Raw genomic sequence first — 12,801 nt, 5'->3', positions numbered from 1 at the left:
GGCCCGGGGCCGGGGCGCGCTAAGTTTCTCCCGGTCCCTGCGGTCCCCCCCGGCGGGAGCCCGGCTCTTCTCCTGGGTAAGTCGGGCTGGCCCGGGCCGGGCCCACGGGCGAGCGGCCCCGTGGGCTGCAGGGTCCCGCTTGGGAAAGTCGGGGGCCCCGAGACCCGGGGCGGTTCTGGCCAAGTGCGTGGCCCCGCCGTGCGTGGGCCGGGCGAGCCCCGGGAACTCCTCCATGGCGCGGATCTGCTGCTAAGTCTGGGGGTCCATGTGCCGGGGACCCCCCCCCATGTCACCACTTGCTCCGTGTTCCTGGGCCCCGGGGTCCCCCCCTTCAGTTCTGCAAAGTTTGGAGGTGGGACAGTGGCTGTTGTCTGGGGTTTCTCTGTGCTGAGGGTGCCTGGGGGGGGCATCTCCTGCTGCCTCCCCCCCGTCTTTGTGTGTTAAATTCTGGAGTGAATTGTAGGGCTCAGGGGAGAGGGAGTGACAGCAGCTCCTGTGGGGACAAGGGCTGTCCTGCTCAGCTCCCCTCAATCCCCATCTGCTGTACCCCCCGGCTGCTATCCCATGCCTGTACCCCTCTGGGCTCCTTCCTCCTGGCCAGCTGCCCCCTTTGCTACTCCCCTCCTGTTCACCCTGTGGCTTTGCCAGGGCCCCACCATCCCCCCGCTTTGGTACAGGACATTGCAGGGTTCCCCCGTTCCCCATGTGTGTGCAGTGATGGGGCAAGCCTTGCGATATGGTGGGTCAGTGTCCACAGGACTAGGCCGAGAACTCCAAACTCATCCTACTAGTGACGTTCAATCAAGTACAATGTGTCAGGGATAGAAACCCCTGGGTCCAGGCTTCGTGCCATCCACCTGTTGGCCCCAGAGCCATGTTACTGTAGAATCCTCCCTTAAAGGGGTTTCACTCTCAGTTCTGAAGCAGCCGCTGTCAGAGACAGGATCCCAGACTAGATGGACCACTGGCTAGATCAGACATGGCAGGAGGCCCAGGGACTACCACTGTACAAATTACTGATAATAAATAGACGAAGCATTGACCTGATGTGAGATGACGGTTCCGCTGTTTGCGGCCAGGGCTGGAAGGGGTGTTCGGCAACCCACCGTTGATGCCGGCCAAGCCCCAGAAACTCCACACTGAGCTGGAAATCCTGCTCTCTGGTTACACTGGAAGTTCTGGGGCAGGGACTGTCTTTTTGTTCTGTGGTTGTTCAGCATGTGAGGTTCTGCTCTAGGATGGGGGCTCACTGGTGCTACCACGGTACAGAGTCTAATCATCCTACATCTGTTGCTGTGAAATGAACGTGTGGGAATGTTAGGCTGGTGGCATTCTATCCGAGCACCCGTAGTGACAGCCCTGGATATGGTACCGTAGACCCAGGGTGCTCCCTGAACAATCTCACCTGGGGCACCCCCACGGAGCAGCTGCCTGGGCAGGGAAGACACTGCACAGTAACAGGCAGTTGCACTCCGGGTGAATCCCGCTGGGTGCTAGCTGACCCATTCCGGCTAGTGTTGTAACTCTCCAGTGTGGAGCAGATTGTGTAGCATCGCACACATGCTCCGTAGGTGGAGTTGAATGTGAACCCCCCACTCCTCCCCGGCTTGCCAGCTAGCACGTGCGGGTGAGTTTGAACACATTAGCTAACGCCCTCTAACATCCTGCCCTCCAATCCTGTACTGACTGTGTAGCCATAACGCCTGGGTGCTGGAGTCATGGATTGGGACCCCAGAGGATGGTTTCTGCTCCGAAGCCTGTACAGCCTGTGACTGGAGACAACAGGTGGGTGCGGACAGACCGAAGAGGAGAGGAAAACAATGAGAAAGGATGGGCCAGCATGATAAGCAGTGGTCTCAGGTCTTGGCCAGTTGTCTAGCACAACTTCAGCTGTAAAGTCTGGGGGGCAGGGACTGTTTGCTCTTGTGTCTGTCCAGCGCCCGGCGCACTGAGGTTGTGGTCTGTGTCTGGGTCCCGGGGCTGTACCGCAGTATGGGTGATGTGAGCTGTGCGGTCCGGACAGTCTACCCTGAAATTCCCTCAGTGCAACAATCAGCGCACTGCTCAGGCGACCGGTAGCAAAGGGATGAAGGTTGGAGATGACTCTCTTGGGAGATGAGCTGGTGTTCCCTTCTCACAGCAGCATGTGGAGGCTCTGTACCTATGCACAGCGGACATGTCCACACTGCAGCGTAAGCCCTGGGTTCAAACTCAGCCTCAAACCGAACTCCTCTTCCGCCTACACGCCAATCACACTAACCCAGGCTCGGACCCAGGGCCTCATGGGGGTGGAGAGTCTGACCCCAAGTCAAGCGGGGACCCAGGGTTCAAGCCCTGTTGCTTTGCAGTGCAGACGCAGCCCCACTGGACTCGTGCTCTGGGAGTTTGCTGAAAGTAGCCCACAATCCCCGGGCTGACTTCCTTTGTCCTCAGGCCAGTTGTGTTCCCACGCACAAAGGGCTCGAGTGGCCCCGTTTTGGGAGGGTGCTGGGAAGTCTGGGATGTGGGTGGTTGGTCTTGTCCCTGCGTAACTCTGTGTAGATGCTGGAGCCCCAGGCTGGGGTCTGAGCTCAACAGTTCCACACTTGGGGTTACAGAGGAGTGAAGCTGCTCACGCCCCAGGTTAACAAACCCAGGGTCTGCTCCCTCGAGCTCTGCTAACCCAGGGCTTGCACTGCCGCGTAGGCAGACCCAGTGAGAGCGAGTCTCTACCCCGCAGAGCTCCCAGCCTAGACAAAGGGGTGATTATGGGAAACTGAGGCACGGGAGATTAAGTGACTTGCCCAGGATCCCGCGTGGGGATTTGGCTTCTGAACCCAGTTCATGCTACTTCCCCTGTCAGATCCTTACAATTTGTCTTCTCGCGCCTTCTAGTGGGACCTAGGATGTTTGTTACTTCGTCCTGTATAATGAGTGCAGTCTCTGATACCCGCTCTGCCAGGGGACTGCACCCTGCGTGGGGCGGGCTGAGCCCTGGGCGCTGGAGCTAGTTTTCCGATTTAAAATAGCAAACCTGTTTTGTGATATGCCCCTCCCCTGCCCACAGAAGTGGGGGTCTTTGTGTGTAGCTGGGATCGCTCCTGGAAAAAATCTGTTTCAGATTAAGCCCCCAAAGCTGCAGTGTGTTGGGAATTAAAATAGTGGGGGTGGGAAGAAGTGCATTGTGGATCCACAGCTTGTGAACGCCAGGGATACGGGTCTCTCTTCTTCCCTTCAGAGTCGGGGTGGGAGGGAGGGAGGCTGTCTTGTGGGTCAGGCCATGGACTGGGAGATCTGGGAATAACATCACCATGACCCAGCTAGGGTGCCTGTGTCACCATTGCACTCTACTGCACAGAGACACCTGCCTTGCTGTGTGTCATGGGCCCAGTACTGCAGGTAGCTGAAGGAGAGTCTCAGGTCCCTTTGGAGTAGGAAGTCCTGAGTTCTATTCTTACTGTTACTGGGAAATTCTGACTCTCCTGTGCGCAGCAGTGAAGTGAGAGGTGCCTACAAATCTGCGAAGATACTTAGCTCCCTGGCAGCGAGGTGTGAGGGCTGGTTAATATTTGTCCAGGACTTGGTAGGTGGAAAGTGCTGCAGATATATGGGGTGGGGAGATAACCCACAGTATTTGGGTTGCCTCAGTGCTTGTGTGGTTGACTTGTGACTTGGCCCTGTAGTTTCAGTGGGTCTCTCTCTGGGACCCAGACCAGGAGCTCCTCTGCTTGTTGGACTTGTGAGTTCGTACGTTTGTGCTGTCCCTGCTGGGGAGACTTTCTTTGCTCTGCCCTCTGAACCAGAGCTGCCAGTCAGCGTTTGGGGCCTGGGTGGGAAATCTGTAACCTCTTCCATTTCATCTTGCTCTCCTCGCTCGCCCTTCCCCGGATCTGTGCATCTCCCAGTCAAGGCACTGTACAAGCTAGGGTCCCCTCAACAGACCCTGCCTGGAGTGGAGAGGGCAGAGGAGCAAGTGGCTGTTTTTTCTAGTTTGTTTGCTTTGTGTGAGTCTCTTTGCTGCCTCTCCTGCAGAGCGGGTCAGTTTCCCGGGATTGTCAGCTTGCCTCATCTGATTCAAGTCTGGCACTTCTGGTGGTTTTCTCAGGCCCAGCTCTTGGAGTCAGGAGATTCTGGGCAAACCTTGGCTTTTGTTACAGTAAATTACTAGGCCTTGTGGGAACGGGCAGAGGACGTCTTGAGGCTGTGACCCAAGTGTGACCGTAAAGGCTCGGAAACTAGAAAGCAAATGAGAAGATTTTGAAAGAAATCTCATGGTTTGGGCTTCCTGAATCACGGGGTGGGGAAAGCGGTGCACGGAGGTGAAGTGACTTGATTAAGGCCACATGCTGAATACCTGGCAGAGACAGGAATTAAACTCTGACATCCTTGGCTTCCAGTCCCGAGCTCAGCTTTATGGACCACGTGTCTCTGTCTCTCTCTGTCAAGGGGTTGTTCTGTCGCGCAGGAGCGGGGAGCGCGTGGTGTTGTGCAGGAGATCAGAGGAGCCGATTGTTTAGACCAGAATGCATCCCTGTTCACCCTCTGGGTTCCCTTCTTTATCCCTGGAGTACGGGAGCACCCCCTCGTGGTCAGAGGTCGCTCTGTGGCACCCTGCCTCTGTTTTCCCCCTCTTCCCCGGGCACCAGAGAGCCACCTTGTCTCCTGTGGGATCAGGGCTGACTGAAGTTCCCATGTTCTGTGCTGTCTGCAGCCCAGCAGGGCTTCTCCCCAATGTAACAAGCCCTCGCTGCCACGCCTGGTCTCCATTAAGTAAGTTTATTTTTCCAGACAAGAACATAACAGACAAAACTGGCCCTCAGCTCACACTTTGGCCTGGGGCTTCTCAGCGTCCCTCCTGGGATCTCTGGTAATCCTGCTTCTTGCAGCTTCCCAGTCCCTCCAGCTCCCTTCTTACCGCCGGTTCGGCTGGAACCCCAGCCCCAGGGCTGCTTCCCAAGCATCCGGCTCCTTTTTCTGGAGACCCACCCACTGCTCTGTGGTTCCTCCCGCCTGGCACAGCCTGCCCCACTCGCGCTACCTTTTCCTGCCCTCTGATAGGCCACTCTAGCCCCAGGAGTCCCCTGTCTCCTTTCATTGGCTCTGACCCGGCGCTTGGCCCGGTCTGCCCCAGGGACCCACTATCCTGTGATAAGCCCCTTTCTCTTGCAGTCAGTCCTCACGCCTATCAGAGGAAGTTGCAGGAGCCCGTAAGCTCTTCTGGGCAGGGACCACGTTATCTCTGTGCATGCACAGCGCAGCGTATTACGGGAGCACTTGCAGAGAATAGCAGTGCTGCGGGCTCCAGTGCTGGCCGTCCCTGGGGAGCTCTGAAGGCTGTGCTGACCAGAATGGCGTGAGGAGCACCACCTGGTTTCTCTGTCCGGCTGTCCTGCGTATCCTGTGGTAGCTTGGTAGCTAGAGTATCCCGTAAGTTTTATGGACCTGCTCCGACAGCAGCCTTTGTGTCCAGGGAGCAGCCAGGGTCTGCACACAAGATGGGAAGTAGGGCTCCTGGGTGCTACCATAACACCAGTAATTAATAATCACAGTCCTGTGTTGTGGATGAAATGACGCTGTCCGAGCAGCAGCATCCCAAAGGTGTTAGCTCAGCGAGGAAACCCACCAGGCAGGTGTTGTTCACGGGCCCTTTCCAGGCCCTTTCCAGGCCCTGGGGAGAGGGATGGTCAGGGATTGTCATGGCACACATTGAGCTTTAAGCGAATGCCTGCGGCTGAGTAATATGTGGGGCTAACGCTCTGTCCCTCAGCCATGGTCGTGACCCCCTGAGCATCCTGTATGTGGGAGCGACGCCCCAGGGGTCATTCTGCTACTTGGATGTCGAGGGAAGCTGCTCTGTGTTCTGTTGAAAGCAGAATCCCCAAAACTGTTGCTTGTGTCACAGTAGCACCCAGAGGCACCAATCAAGCCCAGGGCCCTGTTAGGCAGGGCTGGACAGATGCAGTGCTAGGCGAGCTGCAGTGATTTAAGGCCTGGTGTGACTTGTAACGATTGAGTTACCTGGTGCACACCCCTGTGTGCACACTCTGATTTCTGTTCAAGAGCGTCTGATTTCAGTTTAGTTTACACTGATTCCTAATGGTCTGAAGCTAACCTGGAATAATCCAGAGTGGGTCAGGAACAAATTAAGTTAAACTGACACCACTTCTGCATGTAGACAAGATCCAAAGCAGTGTAACAGAAGCGGAGAGCGAGATAGGAATGTGCAGTTGCACACATCGGCCATGGGGGGTGCCCTGTCATTTTTGTCACTCCCACCAAGTAAGCATTGCTCCTGGAAGTGGAATCTGAACTCTGCGCTCCGGATTCCGCTTGATGTTGCAGAGTCTGGGCCGGGGCTCCTGGAGCAAACATCTCTGCAAGATGAAAGGGTCAGGTTGTTTAAGAAGTCCGTGCTCTCCCATTCTGCAGCCCACCCTGTGCCCCAACATGTAGCTTTGTCCAAACGCTCTGAGTTCAGGACTTCCAGCGATGTCCCATCTTGGCGCAGTAGGCGGTGCGTACCGGCTCCATCAGATCTGCTCACCGAGAGCTCACGGCGAGGGGCTGAAGCGTCACCCTGATAGGAAGACAGCGCTGGCGCTTGGGCAGCTGTCCTCAAGGTGGTTCCTGGAGACTGCGTGTCCCAGCATGCAACACTCTGCCCTGCTGCAAATAAAGACTGCTTGGCTCAAGCTGGAGTACTGCATGCTGGGATCTGCAATCTCCATGGGCTGGGCGGGTGCCCAGCTGGACTTGCCAGCAGGCTGGTGTTTCCAGACCCAGCCGGGGAGAAGATGCTGGGCAGATCTCTCTGCCTTTCCAGCCAGTTCTGAATGGTGCAGTCCACTAGCACACTCAGGCAGGCCTGACACCCACTAGCCAGAGACCAGTACGCCAGACAAAGTGGGAGGAGAGTGAGCAATGCCCTACTGATCCAGCCCAACCCTCCAGCTGCTAGGGTCAGAGGAAAGTGCTGGGATGGCTCCCAACAGGTGCCATCCTTGTGCCTGTTCTAGGGTGTCCATATCCGGCTGGTGGGGGTCTGACAGAATCCACACGCCCCCTGCTCTCTCATCTCCCCTACGCAGAGCCCCCTGACGGGGTGAAGAGTCTCCCTCGCGCTGCCACCCCAGCCTGGGGGTTCTGGGTTCTGCTCCCAATGATGCTCCAGCCGTCCCCAGGCAGCAGCAGCCATGCAATTCTTCACCGCCTCCCTGCTGGTGCCAGCCGGGGGCTCAAAACAGCAGCAGGGGAACGTGGCCGGAGTCTTGCTAATTGTGCTCTGCTGCTCTGGGGAGATGTGCTGGTGGCAGACTCAGGAGGGCAGTGCTGGGTCAGGTCACCCGGGGAAGGTTTTCTTTGCTGCCACGAAGGTGAAAACCCCTTTTCTTAAGAGGAAAGCTGCCTGCTCCCCGGAAGGTTTTCCCACTGGCTGCTGGCGAGGGCATTTTTCGAGTGTGTAACAGCACAACAGTGTTATTGGTTCAGCTCTGTAGCCGTGCGTGGTGCTGAACGGTCAAAAGGATCCTGTCCCAAGCGCTCTGGTTCGGAGAGGGCTCAGCGTGGCGCGGGGTGGAACGGGGTGTTAGAACTCTGAGACTCTTCGAAGGGGGGGTGTCTGATAGGGTTTTTGCAGCTATCATTGGCCAAGACTTGGAGCATGGATCTTGTTAAAGAGATGGAAAGTTTAAAGGGATAAATAGGGGCTGAGTGGATATTTCTTTGAATCAAAGGAAATTCATGAGGCCGTATCTGCTCTGCAGAAGAATTCTTCCGTCAGCCTTGCTGCATCTGCACCGGGGGTTGGGACAGCCTTATGACAGTGCTCAGGGGTGTGAATTTTTCACACCCCTAAGCTATGTGTCTGCTTTGATTTAACTTTTAAAGGTTAGACCAGACCTAACTTACACTCCAGTGATACCGGTGACGTTCAAACTGGTTTAAAACCCAGGTTTCAATAGGGGCTGGCACGGGTGGAACTCACTCCTTCAGTTTCACAGCTGTTTGTTACCCCAGTGCAAATCCCTTCATGTCGTCCGGCCCGGAGGGAGTTCCTTCTCCATGGGTCCGAATGAATTGCAGGGAGAAGGGGGGACCTGATGCCCCAGGGATTTCTAAGGTGGAAAAGCCCCCAGGTTTCAGGTCTTGCTTATAGATGATAAAGAAGCAAAATATTGCTGCAAACTCAGTGGTGTAATTAACCCGACAACTGCACAGCTAGGGACATCAAAGTCAGGAAAGGCAAGAGTTGAAGTTGCAGACGCACCCTTAACTCTGCCCCGTTGTACACGTGCAGTCTACAAGAATACTGCATCTATTACATTTTCTTCTTGAACTTCGGATGCACGGTTTGCATCCTCTGGTGCTGCATACGGCTCTGTGTGGGTCTGGTCCATAGCCCATTGAAGTCAGGGGGAATCACTGGCTTCATGGATTTGGGATTAGGTCCTGTGTGCCCAGCACAATCCTTGTAAGTCATGTATGTGAACTTTTCTTGCGTCATTTACTACAGATTAAGTACAGATTCAAGGGAAGGGGAAACATGCTGGTGTGTACAGGCTGCCCTTGTTTCCAGCTAAGTTACCTGCTTTGTCCCCAAACTGCACCTCAGGAGTCTATGCTGCAAACTGAAAAGAGAATGTGTATTACAGAGACGGTGACAATTATTAAAATCCGTGCCTGGGACCTTGCCAGGGGGAAAAGTCTGAATCAGCCACAAGGCACCGGACCACAATGAGAACAGAAATAGTGTAAGTGCACGAGGGCAAAACCCTGGTGAGACGCCACGCGTGTGTCTGCAGTTTGAAAGGGTGTCGTGGTGGTGACTGAGCACTTCTCCTCGGACCACGTCTCCCTCGTGTGAGTCTGGCATCCAGCACGGAGGGGCCCTGATCCGGACACGATCCTTTCTGCACTTCTGCAGATGCAAGCAGCAGCAGCTGGGAACTGTGCTGTTGTTGTGGGGAGAGGAAATACCACCAGGTGTCGCGATTCATCGCAGGCCAAGTGCTTTTGTTTTAGCATCCACAGCTCTGTAGTGAAACGGGGGATGGAACCGTCACTGTGGGTCTCAGAGCCTAGGGCTTTCCGAAGGAGGAGAGCAGTCAGTAAGGATGACGGAGTGATTGGGGCGTGGGGGTCTCGCTCTCATGCACACACAGAGCCGAGGGGTTAGGAGGCAGTGAAGATGTGGGAGTGGAGCAGGCTGGAGACGGGGGCGCTGGCATGTGGCTTTCTGCGTTGCTTGGCCTCCAGTAAGTACCGGTGTTAATGAGGTGATTGACCAGCGGGGTGAGATGGGCGCTTGTGGCTGCAGCGGTGTCTGATTTGAACATGAATAGCAGACTGGGAAGTGCAATGGGAAGAATCTTGCCTTGAAGATGTTAGTGGTGATATGGTCCAGCACTGGGCAATCACTGGGCAATTTGGGTACAGAGACCTTGGCTGCTTGGCAACTTGGCAAATGCACCATTCACATTTCCAACACCCCTGTTTTGGTCCAGGAGTTTCAGGCTCCGTTCTCAGCGCAGCCCTGGGACAAGAGCACTTCTCTGTTTGGAGCAGCTCCGTCTTTGCATCGCTCTGCGGTGCCATCTCCTTCAGCGTTCGTGGTCAGAGGTGACTGCGGGACATATCAGCGGCTGATCTCACACTGGGGGAGCCTGATGGGCCCTCCAGCAGCTCCGACACCCGCCTGCTGCTCCCTGAGCTTTCACAGCCCTGCTCTTGGTCGTTCGGGCAGCAAGGAGGGTTCTTGGGAGCAGCCTCAATGGAAGTTGTGGCCCCGGCAGTTCCAGGGGGCAGGATGATCCTGTGCGGATGGAGGTTGGCAGGTCTTCCTGGCTGTTCCCAGCTCCCATCGTGCGACTGGCTCTGTGCCCAGGGGAGAGAGGCTGTGGGGGCAGAGCTGCTGACTTGCAGCATGCAGAGGGAGCCAAGGATGGGAGTGTCGAGGCCAGGGAGAATTCCCTCCCCACATCACGTGCCTCCTTGGCTCCAGCTGCTCCTGAGGGATCAGGTCCCGCTGGGGCTGCAGGAATGGCACCGGGCAGAGACCACTCTGGTATTGACCCCGCAGTCCAGGCAGGACGGCCTGGTGGGGCTCCCCGTACCGGCCAAGGCTGTATCCCACTGGTGCTCAGCTTTGACAGGATGAATTACCTGGGGCTATCGGACACGCGGCCTTGCCAACCCCTGCCCTGGGGGTGCTGGGCGAGGCCAGGCTGGCCCTGGTTGAGTGGGCACCAGGCTGAGTTGTCGGTGGAGCTGGCGTGTGGGGTTGCCGACCCGGCCAGGTGGCAGAGGGTGCTGGTATCAGTGTGGGAATGGCCAGAGGGCCCAGCCCATCCCCCCAGCGCCCATGGCTGGAGGGGGCAGAGGGATCTCTGGGAATGTCAGCCCCTGGGGCTGAACTGGGCCCTGAGAGCTCTCTGGGAGTGTTGGCTGGGCCAGTCCATGTGGGCAAAGCTCTGGCAGCCCCTCACCCAGGAATCAGGTACCAGGCAAAGAGCAAGGCACAGGATTTTCTTCAGTCGGGGGCAGGGGGTAGTTAAGTAGTTACTGACCCAGTGTCTGGAACCCAGAGCTTCCAGGCCAGACCAACAAGCCCTGCACGGACCCCCCAGCCCCCTTGTCCATCCCAGAACTACCTTGGCCCTGCCCACCAGAGGAGCCAGCATGGCCCAAGATCGGCTTGGCACCCCCTTGCCCCCAATGCTGTGCAGATGCAAAGACCCCTCTGAGATTGCAGTCACCCACTGATCCCTGCTGCCTCTGCCCTGAGCCTGTCCGGGGCCCGGCACCAGGTGCTCATAAGGGAGCTGGGAGTCTCAGGTCCAGCCAGGCCCCAGACATGCTGGCTGCAGGGCAGGCAGGGCAGGATCAGCCTCCCCACCTCTCCCCTCCCCTCCAAACTGCTCTGTCTCCGCCTGCTGCCAGACAGGGACCGGAGGGGCGGTCGTGCCCCATGCTGCCCTGCATTGCTCACATTCCTGTCGGAGCAGCGGGTGGGAGGGTGGGGGGATCCTGGCCCTTGTGCCCCAACCCAGCCTGGCGGCACCGAAGGGGGGGCTGGTTCTTTTGGACCGGCCAGAGCCTGGGCTGTGAGCTGGGCTCGCCAGTGACCCTTGCTGGACCCACATTGTCAGTGCGATGTGGGGAGTAGTGCCTGGCCCTTGAGAAGATTGGAAAGGGAACAAAAATCCCAACTGTAGCCCCCTGCTATTTCCCCCCAGCTTTGCTGGAGCCCCTTGCTCCTGACCCGCAGCCCCCTGCTTCCCCCCGCCCAGCTCTGCCAGTTCCCCTCAGTCCTGACCCGCAGCCCCTGCTAGCTGAGCCCTGGGCTCCCGCTCTGGTGCTGTCATTATGCCCCCAGTGTGCCATGGCTCAGCGCCCCCTCGGCTGAGGACTATGCAGAGATGATGCCCAGCTCTGAGGCAGTTTGCAGAGGTGGCGAAGCTGCCCCCGGAGCAGGCTGAGGTTCCCCAAACACAGCTGGGTCCATGAGCTCCCAGGACCAGAGGGCAGCTGAGGAGACCCGTGTCCTTCGCCCCTGGCGCAGAGCAGGCTCCTTCCGGTCCCTCGGCCCCTCCTGGCTGCACCGCCGGCAGGGCTCAGAGTGCTGGAGGGAGTGGGGGTGGGGTGCCTAGCTGGATGGGTCCGATCCTGCTGGGGCCCAGCTGCGATATGCGCTGCTCGCTCCGTCCCGTGCCAAGCACTGGGGGCTGTGGATCCCACTGACTTGCTCCCCCCTCTTTCTGTCTCTCCCACCAGGCTGCTCCTCTAAGTCATTCAAGCTGTACTCGCCAAAGGAGCCCCCCAACGGCAACGCCTTCCCCCCTTTCCACCCGGGCACCATGCTGGATCGAGATGTGGGGTGAGTGACAGCGGTGGGGCCGGTTATCTGCCGGGTTCAGGGCCTCCCCCGTCCTTCGAAGCAGCAGGGCCGATGTGGCGCGGCCAGGAACACGCGGGCTGAGGTGCCGGGCGGCAGGCGGGGGGTTAATAGCCCTGAGAGGTGGATGAATGGCCTGGAAAACCTTGTGATCCTTGAGGTCTCCTCGACTCCCCTGGGCTCTGGGGGGAGCTGAGGGGGCTCAGCCGAAGGGCGGCGTCGGGGTGGGTTACTCCCCACAATGCAATGGGGCAGCCATTGGCAGTCATGCCCCAGCCCCTCCTCCCTGGCTCCCAGCTCCTGGTGTAAAGCAGCAGTGGGTCCGGGCAGGTCCAACCCTGCCCTGCCCCCCCGATGGGGGTCACACAGTGTCTTTGGGGTTCATCCTCGGGGTCCATTTGTTGCCCTGCCCCTGGCCGGGCCTGGGTTTCCCTTGCTGCGCTCTGGCCAGACGGCTCCCATGGCATCTGATCACTGGAGGGAACCTCCCGTGGGTACCTGGGGCAGGAAGTGCCTCCAGCCTGCTCTCTGCTCCGGGCCGAATCTGCCCCAGTGCAGAGGGAGCTGTCAGCCCGGGCTGGGGGCAGAGCGCCCCGGGCAGCCTGTCACTCGGGGGGCAGGGGCTGTGGTGACAACACAGACTAGGTCCGAGGCTCCATGGGGACCTGCCCTAATCGCCCGTCGGTGCCTCTTTCCGCAGACCTACCCCCATGTACCCGCCGACGTACCTGGAGCCCGGGATAGGGTAAGAGCTTCCACGCCGGGGGTCACTGCTCACGCTGGAGGGGCTCCCGCCTGGGGGTGGGAGGCAGCAGGAGTCCTGGCGGTGCCGTCCTACCCTCCTGCACTCAGCGCAGGGCGGGCTGGGGCCGGAGTGGGGAGCCTGGGGACAGGGAGCGTGGGGGTGGAGTGGGGAGTGTTGGGGCGGG

General features: G+C 58.3%; 1 protein-coding gene across 2 annotated transcripts in view; it reads left to right on the top strand.

The window, feature by feature from the left end:
- The first annotated feature begins 6 nt into the window (after positions 1-6).
- Positions 7-12,801, top strand: part of LDB1 (LIM domain binding 1) — a 19,044-nt gene continuing 6,249 nt past the window's right edge. The window contains exons 1-3 of one of the 2 annotated variants that reach the window (XM_032783001.1): positions 7-76; positions 11,752-11,854; positions 12,573-12,617. In XM_032783001.1, coding sequence (XP_032638892.1) covers positions 11,835-11,854; positions 12,573-12,617 — 65 coding nt within the window. In that variant the 5' untranslated portion in view covers positions 7-76; positions 11,752-11,834. Of the gene's footprint in view, positions 77-11,751; positions 11,855-12,572; positions 12,618-12,801 lie in introns of those variants that run through there. The other variant, XM_032782994.1, reaches the window with a different exon arrangement.

The sequence above is a fragment of the Chelonoidis abingdonii genome, chromosome 16, assembly GCF_003597395.2.
Source record: "Chelonoidis abingdonii isolate Lonesome George chromosome 16, CheloAbing_2.0, whole genome shotgun sequence".
Lineage (NCBI taxonomy): Eukaryota > Metazoa > Chordata > Testudines > Testudinidae > Chelonoidis > Chelonoidis abingdonii.
Note: the sequence above shows the minus strand (reverse complement) of the source record. Positions and strands in the feature narration are given on the sequence as shown.